This window comes from Aulonocara stuartgranti (genome assembly GCF_965226115.1).
Source record: "Aulonocara stuartgranti genome assembly, chromosome: 22".
In the NCBI taxonomy this organism is placed as follows: domain Eukaryota; kingdom Metazoa; phylum Chordata; class Actinopteri; order Cichliformes; family Cichlidae; genus Aulonocara; species Aulonocara stuartgranti.
In genome coordinates this window covers 20217231-20240859 of record NC_138957.1, presented here as the reverse complement: position 1 = coordinate 20240859, position 23629 = coordinate 20217231, and the positions used below count along the sequence as shown (strand labels likewise).

At 42.9% G+C, this 23629-nt stretch overlaps 1 protein-coding gene across 8 annotated transcripts in view; it reads left to right on the top strand.

Annotated features, from left to right (window-relative positions):
• The window catches only part of ripor2 (RHO family interacting cell polarization regulator 2), a 74893-nt gene that overhangs the window by 28301 nt on the left and 22963 nt on the right, over positions 1-23629 (top strand). For all 8 annotated transcript variants that reach the window (XM_082522074.1, XM_082522072.1, XM_082522073.1 and 5 more), the window contains one exon: positions 15519-15639. In XM_082522074.1, coding sequence (XP_082378200.1) covers positions 15545-15639 — 95 coding nt within the window. In that variant the 5' untranslated portion in view covers positions 15519-15544. The remainder of the gene's footprint in view (positions 1-15518; positions 15640-23629) is intronic.

The window sequence follows — 23629 nt, the reverse complement described above, 5'->3', positions numbered from 1 at the left end:
CTGTGTGACATCTGGGACACAGCTTTGACTAAGAACTCTCTTTTTGTTCTTACTTTATGGCTTAAAAAAAAAAAATCGAGATATATATCTTATATCGCCATCCAGCTAAAAAATATCGAGATATGAATTTTGGGTCATATCGCCCAGCCCTACCATCAATAAATAATCAGCAGCTGAGAAAGGTCAGAGAGTTTTTCCTTCCCTCGTAAATGTTTTGCCTTCTAACTGCATTGGCTAAAGTGCTAATGTATCAAAGACATAAAATTCGGCGCTGTTGACCTTTAGCGCACGCACTCACCTCTCTCCTGCTCATCCTCTGCTTCAGGCTGCAGATAAAAGCTGCCGCACTATAATAAAAAAAAAGAAATCATAAAATAAATGTCAGTTATCCGTACAGGAGATCACAGCTGGACCAGATGTGGGCTTTGTGAAACATCTGTGCGTGGAGAGGCTTGGGTGTGAGCAGGTGAGCGAGTTCATGCGATGCCTGGTGCGATGGATGGTGATGCAGCGTCTCTGCTGCCTGTCTGTAGCATCTGCAGCACCATCCACGCGCTTCTCTGTGAGCGTCTGAGTCATCTTTTCGCTTTTGTTGTCATACAGCGACTCTCTGAGCTACACCCAGTACCAAAACTTTAACACGTCACACATCAGCACATAAACGGACCCATGTATTATAGCGTTCACTGGTTGTAAAAGCTGCCCTGCTCCTTACTGAATCTCCTTTATAAGCAGTGCAGAAATCTCCACGTTAACTTGAAGTATCCAACTGTGAAATAACACTTTAGAGGGAAAGGAAAGTTCTCCTCTTCAGTGTGTTTCTGCACCAGAGAAAGTTGCTTTCAGGGACATGATGTTCTTTTTCTGTCATTTTCCATTAGCCTTTTTTTTTTTTTTTTTTTAAATCCCGCACAGTGTGATTTTTCTCTTTCATTCAGCCGCTGAGTAAGTTTTTGTGTCGTTAACATTATAGTAATGGCTAACTCAAGGCAACAGGAGGAATGAATGGAACAGAAATCCACCATGACTTCTGTTTGTGAAATACACCCACAGATTTGAATGCATTGCTGGTAAGAGAGAGAGAGGGAGAGTATGGGCATATGGTTGTATTATGAAACAAATATAGCCAGAAAGCATGTGCTTTATGGATGTAGGTCATGTTTTGCTTGTTTTCTTAGAGAAAATGTGGTCAGATGTTGCATAAATTTCTTTTTTCTCCTAAGCAATATATCACTGTGTGCAGTTTTTTACCCTATTAAACATTAATAAGCGGTGATAACTCGGGTCAGCAGGCCTGATCTCGGCCCGTTGTTAGTAATAAGTCCAGAGAAATGTTGCACCTCACAGCTGACACAGTGGCAAACCCTGTCGCTGACTGGCTGATTCACACATGGCTGTGCGATACTCTTAGATCGTGTTACCACAGCAGCTGCCAGCGGTGAAAACATTGTTGTCTTTTCCCACTGAAAATAACAAATGGAGCTGAAATAAGCTGAATAATCCTGTTTTGTATGGTAACTGCATTCCAGCGCTGCGGCATAGGTGGCCACTTTCAGTCGGAGCCATCGCATGACGGACAAATCAAAGGACCAGAGGAAGCAGGGAACGGGTTCTCATGCTGACACACATTCAGAGCGCACTGATATGTTAATCAAGCGTACCTTTTTATTTACATGTAGAAGAAGACAACGTGGGGCTTAATCTTCTGCGCTGCTCCCCTTTTTTGATTTCGAGGAAAATGTTTTCGCTCTCTTGCTGTGCCGATAGATCAGTCGGCGTCATGAAGAACAAACACCTGGTTAAAACATATGTAGCCTTTTTTTTTCTTTGTCAGAGCGTAGGGTGATGTTGTTAAGACGCAGCGTTTCCTGTCCGTGCCATCTGTGTCATTTCTGACTAAGCATCACAGATGGGTGGGTTTATTAATACTCTGCAATCAAGTTAGGTGAGCTTGTATGAGCTCAGCAGCAAACGCACTGTGGCTGTGCTGTTGAGGTACTTCATTTTGTTGCAGCATTCAGTGATTTTTGACTGAATCTTCTAGATCATTAATCTGGATGCATTCACTGTTAAGGCTTACAGTGATTGCAGCACGACCCTCCTGCTGAAATGCCTGAATGTAACCTCAGGCCCCACACGCCTCAGTTAATCTGGTCAAATTCCACTTCATATCCTGCTCTTAATTTTTCCCGTGCGCCGTGAGGACCCTGATGACTTATAATTGGAGTGGAGTGACCAAATTCGCATCTTACTGATTTTTTTGGGCAGATTTTGGCGCACACACTGGTGTCTGAAGCGGCGCAGGTGTCTTTAAATGTTGTGAAAAGGTGGAGAGAAATGATCTTTGACTTTTCTGACAGATATAAATAAATCTATTAATAACTGATTAGTTCACACATCGATAAATCGGGAATAGATCGGGTCGATATGGACTTAAAATACCTGCCAGTGCTGTGTTTCCGTGGTGAGTTTGTGATAGAGCTGACATTGGCCTCCCCCCTCTCTCGCTCTAAAACTCTCTCTCTCTCACACACACACAGGCCACCACAGTACCGTCACGTCCCGTCTGCACTGCATCCAGTTCCCAGTCTTTCCCACAATAAAGCGTTTGACTGCATCAGATGACTGAGTCGACTCTCAGCTGATTCTTTTTATTATTTATAGGGTCCAGATCAGTTCAGTGATGACCTGGTAAAGCTTTTTTCTTTTTTTTCCCTTTTTTTTTTTAAGTAAATCCGTCACCAATTACTAATTAGGTCAGGATTTCAGGCAGAGAGACTATTTTTGGTCAGAAGAAGTGATACGAGTAAAGAGAAGTCAGTCTTTCTTATTGAGAAGGGAAGCATCAGTTTATCATCAGCCATGTTAGCACTGGCTGAAATTCTGTGTGTGTGTGTGTGTGTGTGTGTGTGTGTGTGTGTGTGTGTGTGTGTGTGTGTGTGTGTGTGTGTGTGTGTGTGTGTGTGTGTGTGTGTGTGTGTGTGACGCTGCAGATAAGATAACATCCACAATTATCAGTGATATCTGTTTTATAACATCAGGTTTACGTTGGCTAAATCTTTAAAAATAGTTTGATGAAGAATCGCTGCACTTTAACATTTTCCTTTAACAAAATAAGGAATAAACAGCAAGAAAAACATGTTGTTATCGTTCCAGCATCCGTAAAAACGGCTTATTTGTTGTTGTCCTGGTATAATTTTGATTTTAAAAGAATCAGTGCGAGCTATCTCCCTAATGGGAGCTCTTGTGGAAGCTTCCTGTTGAATAGTCTCACTGCTCGCTCCAAACAGAAATCGATTCCCTGAACAAACTGAGTTAGTCTGTGTTGCTTTACATGTGTGTTTGGGTGTCATGTTGAACATTTATGTTCTTTCTGGAATTTCCACCATTGTGGCCGTTCAAAGAGATAGCTGAGGGGGGAAAAAGAGCCCTGTGAGCACATGTGGAGACGACTCACCAGGTACCAGCATCACACACGAAGTTTTTGTTTCTTTTCTTTTCTCTGTGTGACGGATTCCTGGAATCACAGGCTGGTGACTCTGAAATGGTGTTTATGATCCTGCACATGATGGTCAGTCATAACAGCGTCAATCTCTCGTTTCAGGTTCAAAGCTTTTTACAAATTCCCATTTGTCCCACAGTCGTGTTATTTACTACACCTTCCTCCTTCTTTCTGGATGTGAGGGTTCGTATAACATGCTGGTAAGATTGGATTACACAAACTAGAGATTTATACCTGTCGTCTACAAGTTTAAATTTCTCTATTATCTCTATATATTTATCATCAGAAAATAAAATAATTGAATATATAAATATTCGTCTTAAGTAAACATTAACATAAAACTTTATAGGGGACCTAATATGTTAATTTCTAGGTAGCAGAATGAGTTCAGATGACTGAATATGAAAACCATATTTAATCCATATTTATTTTGCTGGCCATATATAAATTACCTCCTCTGCTCTTTTAATCAAAGTTTCTTCTGATTGGCTGCCCCTCTTTTACTTCTTAGTTTTATACATATTGGGCTTTAAATTATGTTTTTTTTTTTTTGTGTTCATTATGGTAACACCTGGTTTTGGACCCCTTTCACTTTAAGGACATGGACACTTTAACCAGCTTTCTTGTGATTGGCTGCACTTTGCAAACAAAAGGTCTCAGAAGCGAGTGGTCGGGGCTGCTCTGCTAAAACGGACATATTGGGGACTTGCCTCTATTTGACTGACACCTTGCAGGGCCAAGACAAGAAAAAAAGACTGTCTGAATCAGTGTGAATCCTGAGCTGTGGCTCACACTGATTGCGTGCACAAACACTGGTGGTCTTAACAAAATATATATGGCAGAAAGTAAAGAAAAGCATAAAATATCCTTCTTTTTAAATCTGTAATAACTGTTTTTAGCCACTTAAGGGCACTTGACTGAATGCATTTGCAGCACTTTCCCTTTAACATCACTTTCCCCTCTTCTATGGGAAATTTCTGGCTTTTATGTTGCTGAGTGCTCAACTGTGTTCACCAGTGAGTCTGTATGGAACTCTTTCTCCTGTTTCAGAGCAGACAGCAGTTTTGTGAGATCTTGATTAGCTAAAACATGAGACTGAGAGACTGAGCCGAAACTAAAACTTTAGATTTTGGAATCTAAACAGTGAGCTGGAGGATGTTGAAGTTCAGTGGAGTGGATTCTTACAACCAGACAGTAGTTTAACCCATTGTTTCTTGCTGGTGGGGAAAACTGAAGTGAGAGTCATGCTTAGTAAAAGTGTTTCATCGGCACCTCAAAAGATGACATTTTTCTACTCCACAATGTCATCTTAAAGCACTTTCCTCCCAGCTTTATAGTGAGCTTTGAGAAGCCTTTTCAGTAAAGATGAATAAAACCTTCCTCCTCGGGAGCAACGCACACTCTTTTGCAGCACTGTGGATAATAAGGCTCCCTGTTCCTGAAGTCATTTTTCCTTGTAAAAGTAGCTGTAAATGTGTAAATCCTGAATCGGGTTAAGAAGCAATATCGTGAGATTTGTGCTGTGTAGTAATGTAGATTCACATCTGCACGTGCACCCCGCTCAGGTTCGTAAACATGGCTGTTCTTGTGATTATGCATCGGTGTGTTAAGCACATTTGTCAGTGTCACATATTTTACCTGCAGGGAGTTTTGGATTTAAAACCTGTTCTTTCCGGGACATTCAGTGATAAATGTTCCCTTTCATCATGAAATTAATCTTAACTAACTAATACATGCATGGAATGTACCATATTACTTATAAAGACGTGTCCACGTAGGAAGCGAGCGGCAGCAACGCCGCTGAGATTCAGCGACTGTGAGCAGCGACAGAAGACGAGCATTTGAATTGACTGCCATTGATATGTGGCCTGATTGTAACCGATTGGTCCCTGGCAGATATTCCAGGCTCCGGTTGCCTAGGTAACCCTTGAGCGTAGTTACAAAGTTATTTATTAGATGCAGAAAAGTTTTAGTTTTGTGATAAAGGCTCGATTTAAAAAGATGGGGAGCACTGTTTTTAATCTGCAGTGTGTAGCATTTTGGGAAGTTAATGGCTCATGGTACAAACATGTTAGCTAGCAAGCACGGGTAGCAAGGTGAACTTAAAATCTGTTGTTTTTCATGTCTCATTTAATATAACAGTGATTTACAAATGACCAGTGACAGATGAAGAACTTGGACATCTTGGATCAAATCCTTAATAACTCCACCATTTGCTCAAAGAGTCTTTAAGGTGTAACATCAAGCCTTAATAATTAATCAATAATATCATGATGGGAAGGCGAAGCAAAACTTAAATGTGGTAAACTGTTTATTTGTTCCAGGCTGTAAACACCTCTGCACCTCTGAGATGGCTAAATGTTTCAGCAGCAAAGGTTACTGCTTCATGGATGATTCAGCTGGGCTGAAGGGACACACGTGTACAATTTTGTCACATTTTACTTCCATTTCAGTGATACATCAGGACAGAGACACAGAGAGTCCCAAATTATACAAGGAAAGATGCTGCAACAGCTTGAAATATGGATAAAATATGAACATTTCTTTGTTAAATCATCTCTAAAGATCAAGTTTTTTCTCAGAAGTTTGAGTCATTAAGTTGAAATTTTGAGATTCCTGACCTGAGAGTTTTACTCATTGATGGCAAAAAATGTTGGTGGAATTGATCTTCCGTATTGAAAAAGCTCATTCTTTCTGGAGAAAAATCTGATTGCTTTACTTCCCGTTTTGACTTCTTTCACTCACTGCAATGGAGAACATTGCAGTTTGTCTGGTGCACCCTCAGTACTGGAACAAGCACTCAAAATTAGCCAAAACACAGCTAACCCTGAACCTTTTTACCTGTTCTCGATGGGCTGACATGCTCTCGCATATGTGACACACCTGGTTTTTCATTGTGAACAGGAAAAGAAAATCATAGATGGAAACAACATGTTTATTTTTTGGCTCTGGGTTTGCAGCCTGCAGCAAGTTTAGCCCGGCTTGGAGCTAGACCAGCAGTTACCCTCCTCACTGAACCAGTTTATACAAACCTGGACTCATGGATAACTGCGCAGCTTTCAGGCACACGCTTGCAGCCTGCAGGCTGTGTTGGAACATGTTACTTCACTTCCAGTCATCGCCGATCGCTTCAGTTGGTTTTGTTTTATCACAAACTTGACTGTTTCAGCCGGACTGCTGCATCATCTTACATATTTCTGCCTTTCTGCATTGTTATCAGCACCTGCCTTTCTTGTTTTTCTAATATCTTTCTGTTTTTGTACGCACAATGAGATAAAAGAAAAGAAGGAAATAATGACAAGCAGCACAGTCACTTTTAATGATGTATTTATGTGTTGAATGACATTGAAAGCAGCATCTTTAAAAGCTCAGGATATACCAAAAAAAACAACAGCTTTTTTTCTCCAAATGCAGGTTTGGTGCTTTAAAAGCTTCGGCCCTGTAACACGAGGGGGTGTGTGTGTGTGTGTGTGTGTGTGTGTCCTACTTCTTGGCAGTTGGCTCATAACTGTTGTTTTACGTAACACACTTCATCCCATTTTGTCTGCTGTTGCCATGGTGAGGCTAATTTATACAGGCATTAAGAATTAGCCCTCTCTCATTAACATGCACTGTGGTTCTGATACTGGTTTTTGCACGTAAATACACACTCGTACACGCTCTCACACTCTGAGGGTTATTCAGAAGTTAAATGTTGATGTTTGTGAGTTTGGGTGAGACTGTTGTATAAGAGAGGACGGGGAACGGAGAACAGCGAGCACAGTGAGGGTGTGTTTTGTGCAGTTTACAGCAAACGAGCACAACGCGAGCAAGTGCTGTGATTATTATTCAGCAACGTTTTAGATGCACGGCAGAGTTTGTTTACATGTACGATTACACCAAATATTAGTTGGTTTTTTCTTGATGAATCGCTGCTTATTTTTGCAGTGCCATATTTTAACACCTTGTCTCCCTTTATTTATGGTTTTACCTGATTCATGCTCTTCATGGGGAGAGAAAAGTGCCCCCTCATGCTTCACCATTGACAGATTTGGCTGCACAGACTGAGGATGAGGGAGTCAGAGCAGAGTGAGATGAATATAAAGGGAGCAAAACAACAGAAAGAAGAATAAGAAAGTGAGTCACACTGTCAGTGAAGAAAAGACCATTCTGGGTGTGATGGATGCATGCAACCACACAACTGAGATACTTAGTTACCTGACCTCCGCTCCAGTCCTTCCTGGTTTGGCTGAAAGAGGAGGCTGAGGGTGGAGCTGGTTTAAATGCAGAAGCCAATAAAGTGGACTGGACCATCTATTGTGATCATGCAGGGGGAATGGGGTTCTTCTTGAATGATGGTTAGCTGTTATCTCTTTAGTTTTCACCTTTGGTGTATATAATGGTTTATTCATTTGCTATATAACTGGAGCTGTTTCTCATTTGGGCAGGTCAGTTTGTTGAGTTATGTTTTTGTTAAGTGACTTTTGAGTAGCGTTCTGTTAAGTTAACCTCTTTTATGGGCCCACTTGGTTCTTAAAAACTTTATTTTTTGTTATTTTGAATTTTTGTAATCATGTTGTCCATTTTGGGGGTATAATAAAACCCATTTTTTTGAAGATTACATTTGTGCCTGTGTGTTCCTGGCTGCTTGGATCATGACACTGGGTGAAATCACTTCAGATATCTGAGTCACTCGGGTGAAACCTCACAAACATGAATGAAGGGTGGGGGGGTTAAATGATTAAGAGGAACAGCTGCCTCACATGTTCCTGTGGAGGATGTTAGAAAACTGCTGATGCTGAAATGCAGAGGAAGGAAAGGATGAAATTGTGAAATGGTTGCGTTAAGTGTTCTTTTGTTGACTCTCGGTGGAAGACTACTACATCAAAGGCAAGGATGGATTTAAAGCCAAGTGTTTCGAAGCTAGCGCTCATTTTATTGAAAATTGATAGACTGTATATAAAAGAAGGCCTTAACCATTAGTTTCCAAAGTTCCATTTTGAAGCTTCATTGTTGCTTCCTTTCAGTGCTTTCTAATGAAATTCCGAATTCATTTTTTAAATTAATATGTATTAATTACATGCAAAGCACAACATGAACAGGCTAAAGTTTATACAGCAGAGCTGCTGAGACCTTATATCTTCAGCTGGCCTGTCCGATCATCTGATCAGGTGTTCCACGCTCTTATTTTGAAAGCAGAGGTGATCATGCTTTTGAGGTTGTATCATATGCATATATGAATCTTTTTAACCTCCTAAGACTCGAACTCTTTCATGGCATGCATTTTTAATTTCTCTTTGCTATTTGGGCTGATTGGGACCTGGTGAATGTAAAAACAAAGAATAACCTGATTTTTGTTTTTGACAAAAATAAGATTTTGATTTTAAATTTCGATAGAACAGTGGCAGCATAATGTCCTCGTAAGTGGATATCAGGCCCTTGTAGAGCAAAATGCAGTATTTTGGTCTAGACAACTGTGGACGCCAGGTCCTAGGAGGTTAATGTGTTTTTATCCAAACTGTGAAGCACTTTATAACTTTAAAAAGTGCTTGTGGTGGAATTAAGGCACGACGGGACCACAAATCCGTGTTATGAGCCATCTTTATTTAACATTTGCATCACACCACCACAACAAACCCCAACCCCTGAGTCCCTGTGTTTATAACTTGGCGGGCGTGATTAAGGATGCCGTGCAGATGCGTCCACCCTCCCTGCACGGGACCGCAGACCACGCCCCACCACAGTGCTAGACAAAGTTTTGAAAGTAGATAAGCGACATGGAGATCTGACTGAGAAACCAAGAGCTCTGAGTGCTAATGGTGGCATTTCCTCCTAATCATATCCTGCTTGAGCATCTGTTTTGTTCTATTAGTGACCATAAGTCATAAAATCAACATCATGCTGTGTTAAATAAGACTTTAAACGAGCTGTTAAGATCAGAAATTTGTCAGGAAAGTGTTTACTGAGGTTAAAGATAAAGAAAGCAGTAGGTTTGTCCTCGTATCCGTGTCTATGTGGTCTGGTGGTTTATAAACACCTATTAGTGAGCTGGAAAGGCACATGCTGGAAAATGACCATGCTAGCAATCATACTAGCAATCATGCTAGCTCAGCTGATGATGTCAACCACGTGACTCTTGCCAAAACATATCCCACTTTGCTTGAAGAAGCTCTTTTGTATTTGCAGTTGGCTCTCACTATTAGTTTTGAGGCTCTCTCGACCCTCATTAACTCAGTAGGGCTGTCTCTCTCCCTCACACAGAATCACTCAGTGATGGTGCTAATACGCTAATGTACGTGAACATTGCAGAGCTAACAGCAACTGCTCTCTCCAGCCACCTCTCCTTTGCTAATTGCATATTTGTAATTTGTCCAGTCTTGCCAAGGCGCAGCTAAGAGTACTGATTAATGTGATGCTTACAAGACCCTCCAAAAAAAAAAACCCACAGTCACACAAACACACTCATGAGGGTGTTTAAGGCTGCGATGAAAGACCATTGAATGGCCTGACTGGCAGCTGTATTCAGCATGGGTAACGCCTGGCACCAAACCAGGACGCACTGCAAGTGGGTATTGTTGTTCTCGCTCTGAAAGGCTCTTTAGACGAGATGAGCGGTGACACTAAGAGGTGCGGAGGAAAGGTTTTCATGATTCAGTGGTTGAACTCAGCCCTTTATGTGTGTGTGTGTGTGTGTGTGTGTGTGTGTGTGTGAGAGAGAGAAACATCTATTTAAATGTTGTGGTTTTTTAAGGAGCTTGCTAATACTTTTGAAAAGTTTAGAAAATCCCAAAGCTTGGACTATAGTGTGAACATTTATCACACTACTCACACCAGCTGTCCCCTACAAGAGAGTAAAAGCTTGATAGATTTCCTATTGCTTTGACTAATTAGCCTTTAAACCATTATTAGAGAGGAATTTAAACTGGAATATATTTAATTAGCTTAAGCTTTAACTAAAGAGTTGGATCTCTTTTGTCTTCAGAGGTGCTTTTTTCTTAATGGCATAGATCCAATAACATTCTGGAGACATTCCTCAGAGATTTCCATATTGACATGAGAGCATCACACAGCTGCTGCACATTTGTCAGCTGCACATCCATGATGTGAATCTCCCGTTCCAGCACATCTCAAAGATCTCTGGAGCCCATTCACACTGAGACTTCAATAGAAACCAGTGTGGATGATCTGAGCTTTGAGTACACTCTGGTCATAAAGGGATGGACAAGGTCATCAAGAGTTCTCAGGTTGGCTGTGGTATTTAAATGATGCTCGGTTGGTACTAATGTGCCGAAAAAGTGCCAAGAAAATATCCACACACATTAACCACCACCAGCAACCTGAACTTGTTGATACAAGGCTGGGTAGAGCCACGTTCTCAAGTTGTTTACTCCAAATTTTGACCCTATCCTGCTAATGTTACCGTAGAAATCAAGACAAATCAGACCAGGGAACGTTTTTCAAATCTTCTATTCTCCAGTTCTGGTGAGTTGTAGCCTCGGTTTCGTGTTCATAGCTGACATGGGTGGCATCAAGTGTGGCCTTCTGCTGCTGTAGCCCATGAGCTTTGAGGTTCAACACATTGTACATTCAGAGATGCTGTTCTGGGTACCTTGATTGCAACGATTGTTATTTGAGTTATTGTTACCTGCCTGTCAGCTCAAACCTGTCTGGGTATTCTCCTCTGAACTCTGACATCACGAAGGTATTTTCAACCAGATAATTCTCTATAAATCCCAGAGATGGTTTTGTGGGACAATCACAGCATATCAGGAGTTTGTGAAGTATTCAGACCAACCATGCAATGTTCCACATCACTTAAATCACCTTTTTTTTCCCCCCCATTCTGATGCTCAGTTTGAACTTCAGCGGGTGATTTTGACCGTGTCTCCATGACTGGACTGAATTGATGCCAATTTCTTTGCCAATTAGATACTTGTATTAATGAGCAATTGAACCACTGTACCTAATGACGTGGCCAATGAGTGTATATACAGTTTCCAATCATAACATATTAAAAAGAGTCAGTTTGTCAAATTCAAGAAACTGTAAATGGCTGATCAAATAATGGTGTTGATCAGCAAATCGATTATTTGGCTCATCATCTCATCATGTAACAAACCGCTGATCTTCATTCAGCCTGTTTGTAGCAGCTGGAGAAACTCACAGTCTAGATATAGGTGCAGATAATTTGCTTGATAATTAAAAGTGAGGTATTTACTTTGTTTCTGAGTTCTGAGAGCACGCAGAGACAAGGTGATTACCTTTTATAAAGCACCACATTTATCCAGCAATGTGTGGGCGAGTCCCTGAAAATGAATGTAGGACAAACACTCTTTGAGTTTCATACAGCCTCTGCCTGACAGGCAGTGCCAGAGTTTTAGTGTGCACGCCGTTGTGAAGCTGTTCTGTGTTTGAATCGTGTGAGTACTCTTATTTTACAGCAGTTTTCTCTGATGGCAGGGAGAAGTACTCCGAGTTATTCCCTTGCGTCCTCACCGTAGGCTGTGTGTACATCAGGATACTCGGGGGATAATCTGGTACCATTGTGTATGGAGTTTAGTGAGCACATCTTCTCGTTCTCCATCTTTGTTTGTCTAAATACAGTAGATCTTTCTGAAAGTGCTGTAAACAGTGTCCGGCCTGTTCTGTTATTATCCAGAGAGCATTAGGTAACTGGATGTACCATCATTTCCCTCCCACTGCTCCTCTTTTAGGAGAGTGAGTCAGAAAGTCCGCGAGACATGTACAGAAAGGCAGAAAAGTGTGTTTGTTGAACATCCAGACACCAAAATGGACCAAAAAGCTTCAGAGAATTACAGCAAATTGCAGCTCTCGTGTAACGTCTCTTCCTTTGCTGTGTTTTGGCTAGTAATGGTGATTACCGCCTCTCAGGAGAATCATATCCCGATAATGTGACCACATCACATTATCTAACAAATCTGCTTTCCAATTGTATATTTTAGACCAGAAGCATTACTCTGGGTTTTGTTTTGCACATATCAGTGCGAGTAACAGTAATGAAGTGCAGGTAAGTGGTTCTAATATCACAGATTTTTAGTACTCTTAGCTACATCAAAGTTGAGGTGTGGAGTGTCCTTGTGTCGTGACCATAGACTGTATATATAAGATGGATGTGCTGCCAGCTTCCAAGTCTGAAAAGCGATGCTGCATTCTTTTAACGGCCAGCAGGGGGCAAGTCATCTGGTTTGAAAAAAAAAAAGACTTCAAGTTGTAAAGAAGTCTATGGGGAAAAATGTCTTTTCTCGGCTCAGTCACTGAATAAAACATTTTATAAATTATGGTCGACGGTATCGTTACAGTCAGAAAGGAGGACTATCCAGGTTTTGTTTACTGGCTAATGAGTTGTAATTGACACGTCATTATTTAAGCGCTCGCTTGTCACTTCAGGGTTCAAAACACCAAAATGACAACATCGAGTCTTCACACTGAGACTTCGCTGACCATCTTTAACACCATTTGTGCTCTTGAGAGAAATAAAACTCTTTTGGATCTGTTTTTTTTTTTTCATTGATACAGATGAAAGTGTATGTGGATTCATTCTTGTTCATTTACATATGTAGCAGCAAATAGAGAGGTGAAGATCCAGTGTCGCTTAAGGCAGAGAGAGCAACACTCGTTTTTAGTAAATGTCTTCAGTGAGGCAATGCTGTTGTTCTATGTTGCAAGAAAAGTGCCACAAATAGTTGGGTAACAAATGAAAACCGAGAACCGAAGACTGCAACGCCCTCTTTGTTCTCCGCGCAGCTATACAGTGGTGGTGCAATACGAGCGAAGGGGGTATCTGATGTTCAGACATAGTTTCGACACCAAGACCTGAGTCATGCTCGAAATGATAGTGCAGGGCGGAAGTATAGAGTCAGTTTATCACTGCTGTACTTATTCTTTAAAAGTTTCTGGAGGGTTCTCAGGCTCAAACTTCAAAGCAGTGAGCAAAAAAAAAAGTCTGCAGATCATTGGTTGGAGGAGAACTGCAAAGGCGTGCAATAGGAGTAGCAAGTTTTACATTACGCAGTAATTTGATCGGCTGGTAATGTAAAAATATTGATTTATACACCTTTTAGTACAATTGTGAAAATGGCTTTAGCCACTTTTAAAATATAAAAATAAACATAAAATATTGGGTCTTCTGTCTGTAAAGATATATATTTTAAATATATTTTATATTTTCTAACTAATCCTGACAAAACTAGGATTGTAACGCCTGTCTATGCAATGGTCCGAATCGCCTATTTACTCGGTCACAGCCACCAGGGTCTTCTGTGTTCTAGGCAGCTAGCTGCTATTAATAGTCGCAGCCGTATCAGTCTCGCTACATTATTGTTGCTTCTCTGCAAAACAAGGATCTAGTCTTTCCTCAGACCGCGTGCTGGTTCTTTGTGTGGTCCTCAGTCCAAAGGAGCTGATATCAGGTTGCTAGTTTGGCCGCCTGTAGTACCACAGACAGAGGCTTAATGTGTGTGCTGCCCTGCTCCACCACCCCACACAGACGTCCTCTGGAGAAATAAAGATGGATCCAGTAGGACAAAAGTGGGGTATGATTACAAGCAGCAGCACAAATCCAGAGTTTTCTTTCATTTGGCAAAGTTGTTTTAACTCGTACGCCTGGGGGATGGTTTGTGTCGCTTGTGAGAGGAGGGGAAGCAGACGCAGAGGAGAGCTGAATACTGAGACAAGCTCCTCTGCTTGTTAGTAAAGTTTAATTTGATGTGACAAATGTGTCTCTCTGTTCTTCTCCTTCAGGCATTTCTGTATTAGGCTAGAAGCAATACAGATTAACAAGACAGATCGAGCCTCCTCTGACTCACACAAAGTTTACAGTTATCATGTTATTGTCACCAACGTTGAGATGTTGTTTGTTACTCGGGCATGTTCCAGGTTGCCGTTTGTCTTGTGATGTTGCAGAGGGAGTTGACATTAAAGCAAGGAAAAGCAGCGTGTGCAGGAAAGTTCAGGAAAGCGTTGTAGTATGTGAAGATATGTTTGCACACCTGTGGAGATGGCGGGGTATTGCTCGAGTAACACGGTGCTTTCATCTCAGTATATGAATAGAATTTAACAAGCATGTCCTGGTATTTAAAGGACCTGATTTCAGTCTCTTCTCTCATCCTATCACGGTGTCTTTCTGCAACATCTATAACCTTTTCCAGCTGTTCTGACCCATGCTGACCTCTGACGCACCAAAACAAAAGATTTCACTCTATAAAGACTTTCCTCTATTTTCCTTTCTTTTGCTTTTTCGTGAGGTATGAGGAAGCTTTCCTTGGTTAATTCTTTGAACTTTTTCTAAACTGCGCTTTGAGGTTAAATGTCAGCCTGCTGCCACCGAAGCACAGCGATCTGGACAAATTCTCACACTGCCGTTTGAAACTGTGATCCAGTTATCTCAGTGGAATCCTCCTTTGGGCGCTTGATCTCTGCTACATCATTATCTGACAGCTAAATTTGGCTGTTTCGCCATCTATTTTCAGCTTGCTCCCCAAGTGCCCACGTGAATCATGTTGCACTCCACATCTCCGGCTTAAGGAGAGGCTAAAAGCTGACAGACTGCTGCTGGTAAATATAGGCACAGTGATTTTAAAAAAGGAAGAAAAAGCCTTAACTACAGAAGTGGAAGACAAGACACGCCAAACACTGGGCTGTCTGTGGAATTAATCAGTCAAATGTGGTGATTAGAAGGCAAAAATGGCCCATTGAAGCAGATGTGTGGCGTATGTAGTGACTTCTGCGTGACGTTAAACAGCTGTCAGTCTGATGAATTGCTTATTGTCACATAGTTGATTTGAAGTGACAGACGTCATGATTTGTGACACACACCTGAGGAATAACAGTAACAGTTGAGGTATGTGACAAATAAGTCAGAGGAGTTGAGGCATGTTAGCACAGGCTCCGAGTGCTAAGCATCACCAAGTGTGCCTTCTTTGTGCTCGCGGCACTCCAGGTAACCTCACTGTTGACGATGTTTCATGCATTACTGACCCCGATCCTAAATCCTGCACATGTTGTGCCTTTTCTGCAGGAGTGTCGTCACGAGTCCCGGAGATCATGGCGACCGGAACCCACTCCCCCGGCGGGCCAAATGGCATAATCCGGAGCCAGTCGTTTGCGGGTTTCAGCACACTACAGGAACGGCGCTCACGGTAAGCGGAACTCTGCTAAGCTGTTCAGCAATGATCAGCTGGAGTTACTTATTTCTAAAACTGTAATCTGGGTCACACGGTGAATAAAAGACTGGTTTGAAAATGACACATCATGGTGCTACTTCTTTACTTCTATGTCAGCATTTAATAAATAGGTTATAAACAGTACAAAAGTAAGTACCTCAATACTTCTAAAGCAGGGGTCCCCAACTCCAGGCCTCGAGGGCCAGTGTCCTGCAGTTTTTAGATGTGTCCTCGATCCAACACAGCTGATTCAAATGGCTAAATTACCTCAACATGTCTTGAAGTTCTGCAGAGGCCTGGTAATGAATTAATCATTTGATTCTGGTGTGTAGACCCAGGGTGAGATCAAAAACCTGCAGGACACCGGCCCTCGAGGCCTGGAGTTGGAGACCCCTGTTCTAAAGCATCACCTGGATGTTGTTGTTAGATGTTCTAGTAAAGGAAAGTTTGAGTTTTACTGTTTATAAATTACAATAAAACAAAATAAATGAATGAAAAGATTAAGACAAACTTTACTGAGCTAAAGGATTACACATGCAGATGGCACCATTCAAGAGTCTGTGATGCCGGCATCATCGACGGAGAGGGGATAACAAGGGGAATTTGACAAGTGGAAACAGAAATGGTGAAAGGGAGATTAGACCCACAAAAACAAAACTCTCTATACAGTCTCCATACTAGTGTCTATACACGGAGAAGACGTGTACATCTGTTCGCATCCATGTACGAATCATATTAGTTATCTCTTCTAAAAGACAAAACAAAAGAGCTCATTCAACAAAAGGAATTCAATGACTCAGGGATATGGGGCCAGTCTTCATGGTGATCCACGAGCCAAAGCAAGTCTTGAGACCTGTGAAAGAAGCGAATTCTTAAGCAGTGATCGTCACTCTGTCACATGATGTATTCTCGTTCATAGCCCGGGGTTGGTTTCGAAAAGTTAGAGATGGATAAAGTTCTCGAGAGATAAGAGTTTCTTCTGTGTGCTTTCCTGTTTGACTCATCTATGACGGCGCTCTCCATCATCATCACAAGACAAAGCCTGCTCACAGTCTCAGATATACCATATCTCTTATAATCTTACACTTCTGATTGTCGGTGTCTGGGCTTCTTCAGCAGTCCTGGTCCTGCAGAGAGAAGTGGCTCCTTTCTCTCTGCTCAGACAGTGAATGGAGTAATTGGTTCTAATGAGTCGCTGTGTGGGCGACTGACAGCGACAGACAAGTTATCATCCTGATAATGAGCGAGGTGGAAAGCTGCACAGATATAGCTCCTGAAGCCGCTGGAGTGTGCCAGCATCTCTGCGCGCTCCTCTGTTACTGTAATTGAGAAGGGACTTTCCATGTGTGTGTCCATGCGTGAGTTTTGTGTGCACTTCTGCGCGTTTGCATGATGGAGAATTTGCACTTTGTGCGCGCACAAGGATAAATTCATCATTATGCATGATTTCCTGTATGGAAGTGTTGACATGTATGCTTCTGTATATGTCCCTGCCAAGAAACCCTACTGCACCAGAGCTCGCATGACCCCACGGCTATGCAGCGCTCTCGTTCGGTGTTGCCCTACATTTGTGGCAGCTATAAGCTTCACTTGTGCCGCTGCTGGCACACAGCAAAACGCGGCACGTTCCAGCTCGTCTAGTGCTGGAATTGGTTGTCGCTGCGTCCCTGGAATGACTCTCAGATCATTTCATTAAGACTGGGAAAATGTCATTTGTCAGCTAAATCCGTAATGGTTTTAAAAGCTGAGATGTGCATGCGTGGGAGAGATGAGTGTGACCTAAAATGGATTAATGTGAGGAGAAAGAGACTCGTGAGGTGGTTCTGCCACTTAGAAAACTCTGCCCCCTTTTTTTCAGCCGCAGATATGAGGCTTAGAAATGGTAAAGTCTTACCCATGAAGACTAACTGAAAACACATTCAGCTTATCAGTTTGTTCCCAAAAGCTTGTTTCAAATCGAACGGAGGCAGTTGAGGTGGTTCGGGCATCTGGGATTCCTCCTGGATGCCACTGTGAGTGAGGTGTTCTGGTCTAATCCAAGACCCAGGAGACCCCTGAGAGATTACATGTCATACAGCTGATTTGGGAACACCTTGGTGTCACCCTTGGAAAATCTGGATGATGTAACCATGGAAAGGGAGATCTGGGCATCTTTGCTTTGACTCCTGACCTCAATACTTGGACTTGGATAAGCGACAGATGGATGTGTGGATGGGAGAAACCTTCCTTGGTTGCTGGAAAAATCTTTCTTAAAGGCTTCAACCTGAATGCATACAGAGGGTTGTACCTACAACCTGTCGTATACGGTTATGTCCCCTATGGCAAAGGTCAGTCAATGAAAAACCATACAGACTTTTCAGCCAATCAGGGCTAAGCTCTCTATCTCTAATATAATAACATCTGCCCCAGCACTCCTTTCACTCTGCTTGGTTGCAGTGAATTATCACGAAACACAAAAGGCTACCATTTGTGGCACAGTCAGTCATTTGTATATTCATCTGTTATCCCTAATATAATAACAACTTGCAGTTAAGCACAATAATTACTGAGAAATAATACTAATGGGCCTCTTCTTCATCATCAGTTTAAATGAGCGAAGAAGCTTCACATGAAGCTTCGTCTGTGTGGTTTCTCTGGCTGATGGAGGGCAGCTGCCTGTGAAGCTTTTACTGGTGATTATTTGTCTAGTTATTTATTGTTATTAGTGGATCTAAAATGCTCACGCTCAAAGCATCGCGCTTTAACATGAAAGTCAGCAAAACATCCACACAACTTGGGTTGCTGATTATTTTTACGTACGGTGGCCCTGAGAGGTCAAATGCAAAGCAACTTAAGAAAAGCAGCAAATACAAAAATGCCGCAGAAGCACACAAAACATGTTGGAAGGGTTTCTGGGGACATGATAAAATGATAGACGGCGTGTGGAAGTGACAGAAACAAAAACATGCGACCGATCTGTGTTTTTAGGGAGAAACAGACGCAGGCAATGTGTGTTTAAGTCACATGATTAAATAAAACTGTAGACACACGTCTGCTGTTAGCCGTTTGCCGTTTGTCACTTCCTGCAGCTGGGCTGTCACGTTATTGTCCGTTTGGCCTCTCGGGGGCCACCGTGGATGGGACATGAAAACTTTTTCGAAATTCGCATTCAAAGACGTCACACGAACACTTCTGACATCTCTGATATATCAGTTAGCTTCAAGTCCACAAAATGCAGACATTTATAGCTTTAAACCAGGCCTTCTCCATTAGATTCGGTGCATCCAAAGTAGGAATGTTTTGAAAATGCCTCCCTTTTCAAAGATGGTCTTTTACTGCTGGATTAATCCTTGTTTGTAAGTTCACTCCAGCAGAGGATAAACGGCAGCTAGGAGTCGGGGAAGCACATGTTTGCATGTGATTGCACGCCCGCGTTAAATGCTCAGAATGTATGATTGTATTTGTGTCTGAATGTCTGAATAATATGTAGGCTAAATGCGTCGGTCACATCTAAATGTGTATGCGTGCGTGTATGTACGAGTTATTTTGGTGTGAGCAGAGTCAACAAGGTCAATGCATCTGACAGATGAGATGAACTCACGCTGTAACTGGCCCAAGGACGTGTTCAGGATGGTGTAAATAATCTAGAAATATAACTCCTTGCTTTTATTGGCAGCTGGTGGCCTGTTACGACCCGTCTAGGGCCAGGCCATAACATGAGCGAGGCACTCGCTTCCCCCCCAAGACCCAAGCAGTCACACGAAACAAATCCGTTAGATGTGAGGTGATTTATTAACAATGTGAATAAAGAGAACCAAAACAGGAGTGTCAACACTTCAGGGTGAGCCAAGGCCAAAACAATAAACAAAACAAACCTACACAAATCCCGCACCCCTGACCTTACCAAAACAAAGTCAAAAATAAAGACAGAGTCTGACCTCCTTAACTAACTCAAAACAGGAGAAAACGGGTGATCAAAAGAAACGGCAGCTCACCCCTACCCACTCCACTTCCATAACTTTCAAGCGTATACTGCAGCCAGCGGCTACCACAGGACTACTGCTGGGTGATGAGGAGAAACGCGAGGACCTCTCCAGCTGTAGCACTCCAGCCTCCTTTTAATGGGCGGGTCCTCCAGCTGGATCCAATCACGCCGGGGCAGTATATCCACGCACCAATCGGAACAGGGCCCTGGCACAGCTAAATTAACATAGAAAAAACACAACACCTGCACAAACAAACACATGGACATACAAGTTCGTAACACCCCCTTCCATAAGAATTAAACAATCCTCCTATTGTTTAATTCCTGAACTACAAAATTGCTCTCGACAGGGCGTCCGCGATGACATTTTCCGTCCCTTTCTTATGCTTGATCTGCAGGTTGAAGTCTTGCAAAAGAAGGGACCAACGCATAAGTCTCTGATTTGAGTTTTGCATCTGGGAGAGAAAAACCAATGGGTTATGGTCAGTGAACACTTGAACAGGGATAGAGCTGGATCCGATATACACCTCGAAATGCTGTAGGGCTAACAACAAGGCAAGGGCTTCCTTTTCAATAGTACTGTAGTTCATCTGATGTTTGTTGAATTTTTTTGAGAAGTAACAAATTGGGCGATCCACGCCGCAATGGTCTTCCTACATAAGGACAGCTCCTGCACCAGCCGCACTAGCGTCAACCTCGAGCTTGAAAGGGGACATGAAATTTGGTGCCGTAAGAACAGGGGAACTGCACAGTAATGCTTTCGCAGACTCGAAAGCAGTCTGACAAACAGGCGTCCACACAAAAGGCTTCACCGGACTGATCAAATCGGTGAGAGGAACGACAACAGTGGCAAAGTTCTTACAAAAACCTCTGTAATAACCACACATTCCTAGAAATCGGCGCAGCGCCCTTCTCATTTGTGGGACTGGAAACTCAACGATCGCCTGTATTTTCGCGGTCACCGGCAGTATCTGTCCCTGACCCACCTGTTTTCCCAGATATGTGATGGTGGCTCTGCCAAATTCACATTTGGCTAGGTTTAGTGTAAGCGAGGCTTTCTGAAAACGGCTGAAAACGAGGGAGAGTGTTTGTAAGTGGTCAGACCAGGTGGATGAGTAAATGACAACATCATCCGAGTAGGCATCGCAGTTATTCACGCCCGCCAGTACTTTGGCCATAAGGCGCTGGAAAGTAGCGGGTGCATTACGCAACCCAAACGGCATAACCGTGTACTGGAGAAAATGATCTGGCGTGACAAAAGCAGATATTTCAGAGGCTCTGGGAGTTAAAGGTACTTGCCAGTAACCTTTTAACAGATCAAGTTTGGTTACAAAAGATGCCGATCCCACTCTATCAATACAATCCTCCATTCTAGGAAGAGGAAATGAATCAGGTTTGGTAACAGCGTTAACTTTCCTGTAATCATTACAAAACCGAGGAGTGTTGTCAGGTTTTGGTACTAGCACACACGGTGAACTCCATGCGCTGGCGCTCGGAAAGGCTAAACCGTGTTCTAAGAGATAGTCAACTTCCTTCTGCATTATCGCTCTTTTCACTGGGTTCACTCGATAAGCATGCTGCTTAATCGGTTTATGTCCTTCCACGTCAATGTCGTGGCACAGGACAGCAGTTTGACGAGGATTGTCAGAAAAGAGTGATAAATTATCCTCTATCAGATCAGTGATGTCAGCCCGAGTGGGCTCAGATAGGTGGGCTAAATATGTGTCTAAATCATTTAGGATCTCCGAATTTTTCAACCGGCCGCTACCCAGCGCTTCACTTTTCTGGAGTAGCCCGTCATCAGAGGGTTCATAAGGAGAAACAACACTAGCGGCGCACACTGGAGACGGCGCACCTGAAGGACTCCTCGAGTGATACGATTTTAACATATTAATATGACAAACCCTAGACTTTCTCCGGTGGTCTGGGGTCTGGATCACATAATTGTTGTCACTGAGTTTCTGTTCCACCACATATGGGCCAGCGAACTGAGCTAATAAACTGGACCCTACCACAGGCAGCAACACCAACACTTTCTCTCCCGGCTGAAAACTTCTACGAACAGCCTTTTTATCATAACGAGCTTTCATTTTTGCCTGCGTATGTGACAGATTTTCTCGAGCTAACTGACATGCAAGGTGAAGCTTTTCCCGAAGTCCGCTAACATAATCCAGAACATTATGCTGGGTTTCAGACGTTTCTGACAACCACTTCTCCTTCAGAAGGCGGAGGGGACCGCGGACCACGTGTCCAAACACCAGATCCATCGGACTGAATCCCAAGGATTCCTGAGTGGTTTCTCTGACGGCAAACAACAATAACGGCAGACCCTCATCCCATTCTCTATCAGACTCTGCGCAGAACTTGCACAGCATAGCTTTGAGGGTTTGATGGAATCTCTCCAGAGCACCTTGACTTTCTGGGTGGTATGGACTGGATTTTACATGTTTTATGTGCAACTCCTCCACAACCTGTGCAAACACTTTTGAGGTGAAATTCGTTCCTTGGTCTGTTTGAACAACCTTTGGAAGCCCGAAAGTAGAGAAAAACTTAAGTAGTGCTTTTATCACCGGTTTTTCTTTCAGCGTGCGTAGTGGAATTGCCTCCGGGAACCTTGTTGCTGAACACATTATTGTAAGTATGTATTGGTGTCCGGATTTAGTTTTTGGCAGGGGACCCACACAATCCAATATTACTTTTTCAAACGGCTCACCTATTACTGGAATAGGATGTAACGGAGCAGGTGGGATGGGTCTGTTAGGTTTCCCCGCCATCTGACATGTGCTACAGGTACGGCAATATGCCACCACATCAGCTTTCAACCCTGGCCAAAAGAAGTTGCGCAACACCCGATGATAAGTTTTGTTCACCCCAAGATGTCCAGCCATGCTGGCATCATGCGCTAAGCTAAGCACCTGCCCTCGATGTGGCTTCGGCACCACCACCTGCGTAGCACCAGGCAAACCACACCGGTCAGGGGACCACCTCCTCATAAGAACTCCATCTTGCACAAAATAAGAAGTGGGAGATTCACTTCCTGCACTCTTAGCTGCAGATAGAAAACAGGGAGCCAGTGATGAGTCATTCTGCTGAGCGGTTGTCAATGCATCCCTATTCAATTTCTCATCCAGCTCTGGCATCAGTTTTGTCACATCATTTCCGCTTCCTATTCTGCCACTCTCACGGCTGGGAGATTTTCTTTCGTCTAGCGTCGCCATAAACGTGTCAGCAACATCCACAACATCATCAAATTTGCGCGATTGCGCACGAGTAATAGCACAAACAGGAAACACACTTGATAAAGGGGTGGCAGCAACAGTAACAGAAGGCACAGGCGTTTCCACCACTTCAGGCGGTGGAAAAACTGTCCCACCAGCCAAGTCATTTCCCAGAATAAATGAAACCCCTTTAATAGGCAACTGGGAACTCACCGCAACTTTAACATGCCCCGTTTTCACGGGCGAATGCAAATGCACCTTGTGTAGCGGCGCCCGAAGAACGCTCATCTTAATTCCCCAAACCAACACATCTGAATCACAAGCAGTTTTATCTGACAATGGCAGTACACTATCCAACATAAACAACTGATGCGCACCTGTGTCCCGAAGAATAGTAACAGGCACTTTATCCCTCTCTTCTCCCGTCACAGAAACAAAGCCTTTCGTGATAAATGGTTCAAAACATGGCTCTATTTCCACATCCGCATGGTGCAAATCACGGGTGAGAGTGGAATGCGATTTAGGCAAAGGGACAACTTTGATGAGACCTACGCCCGCTGGATTTTTAGAGCCTTTGCGCTGCTCTTTCCTCCGGAGCGCAGGACAGACAGCGATCAGATGTCCGGGTTCGCGACAATAAAAACAGTCGCGATTAACACCATCCTCCTGTCTATCTTTCAGTCCTATCTTTGGTGACTTTATTTTCCTTTCCTGTCCCACCCTGATATTCTGTGAGACAGCGGCCGAAAATATAGTTTTGTGGGTGAGAGTAAACTCATCAGCC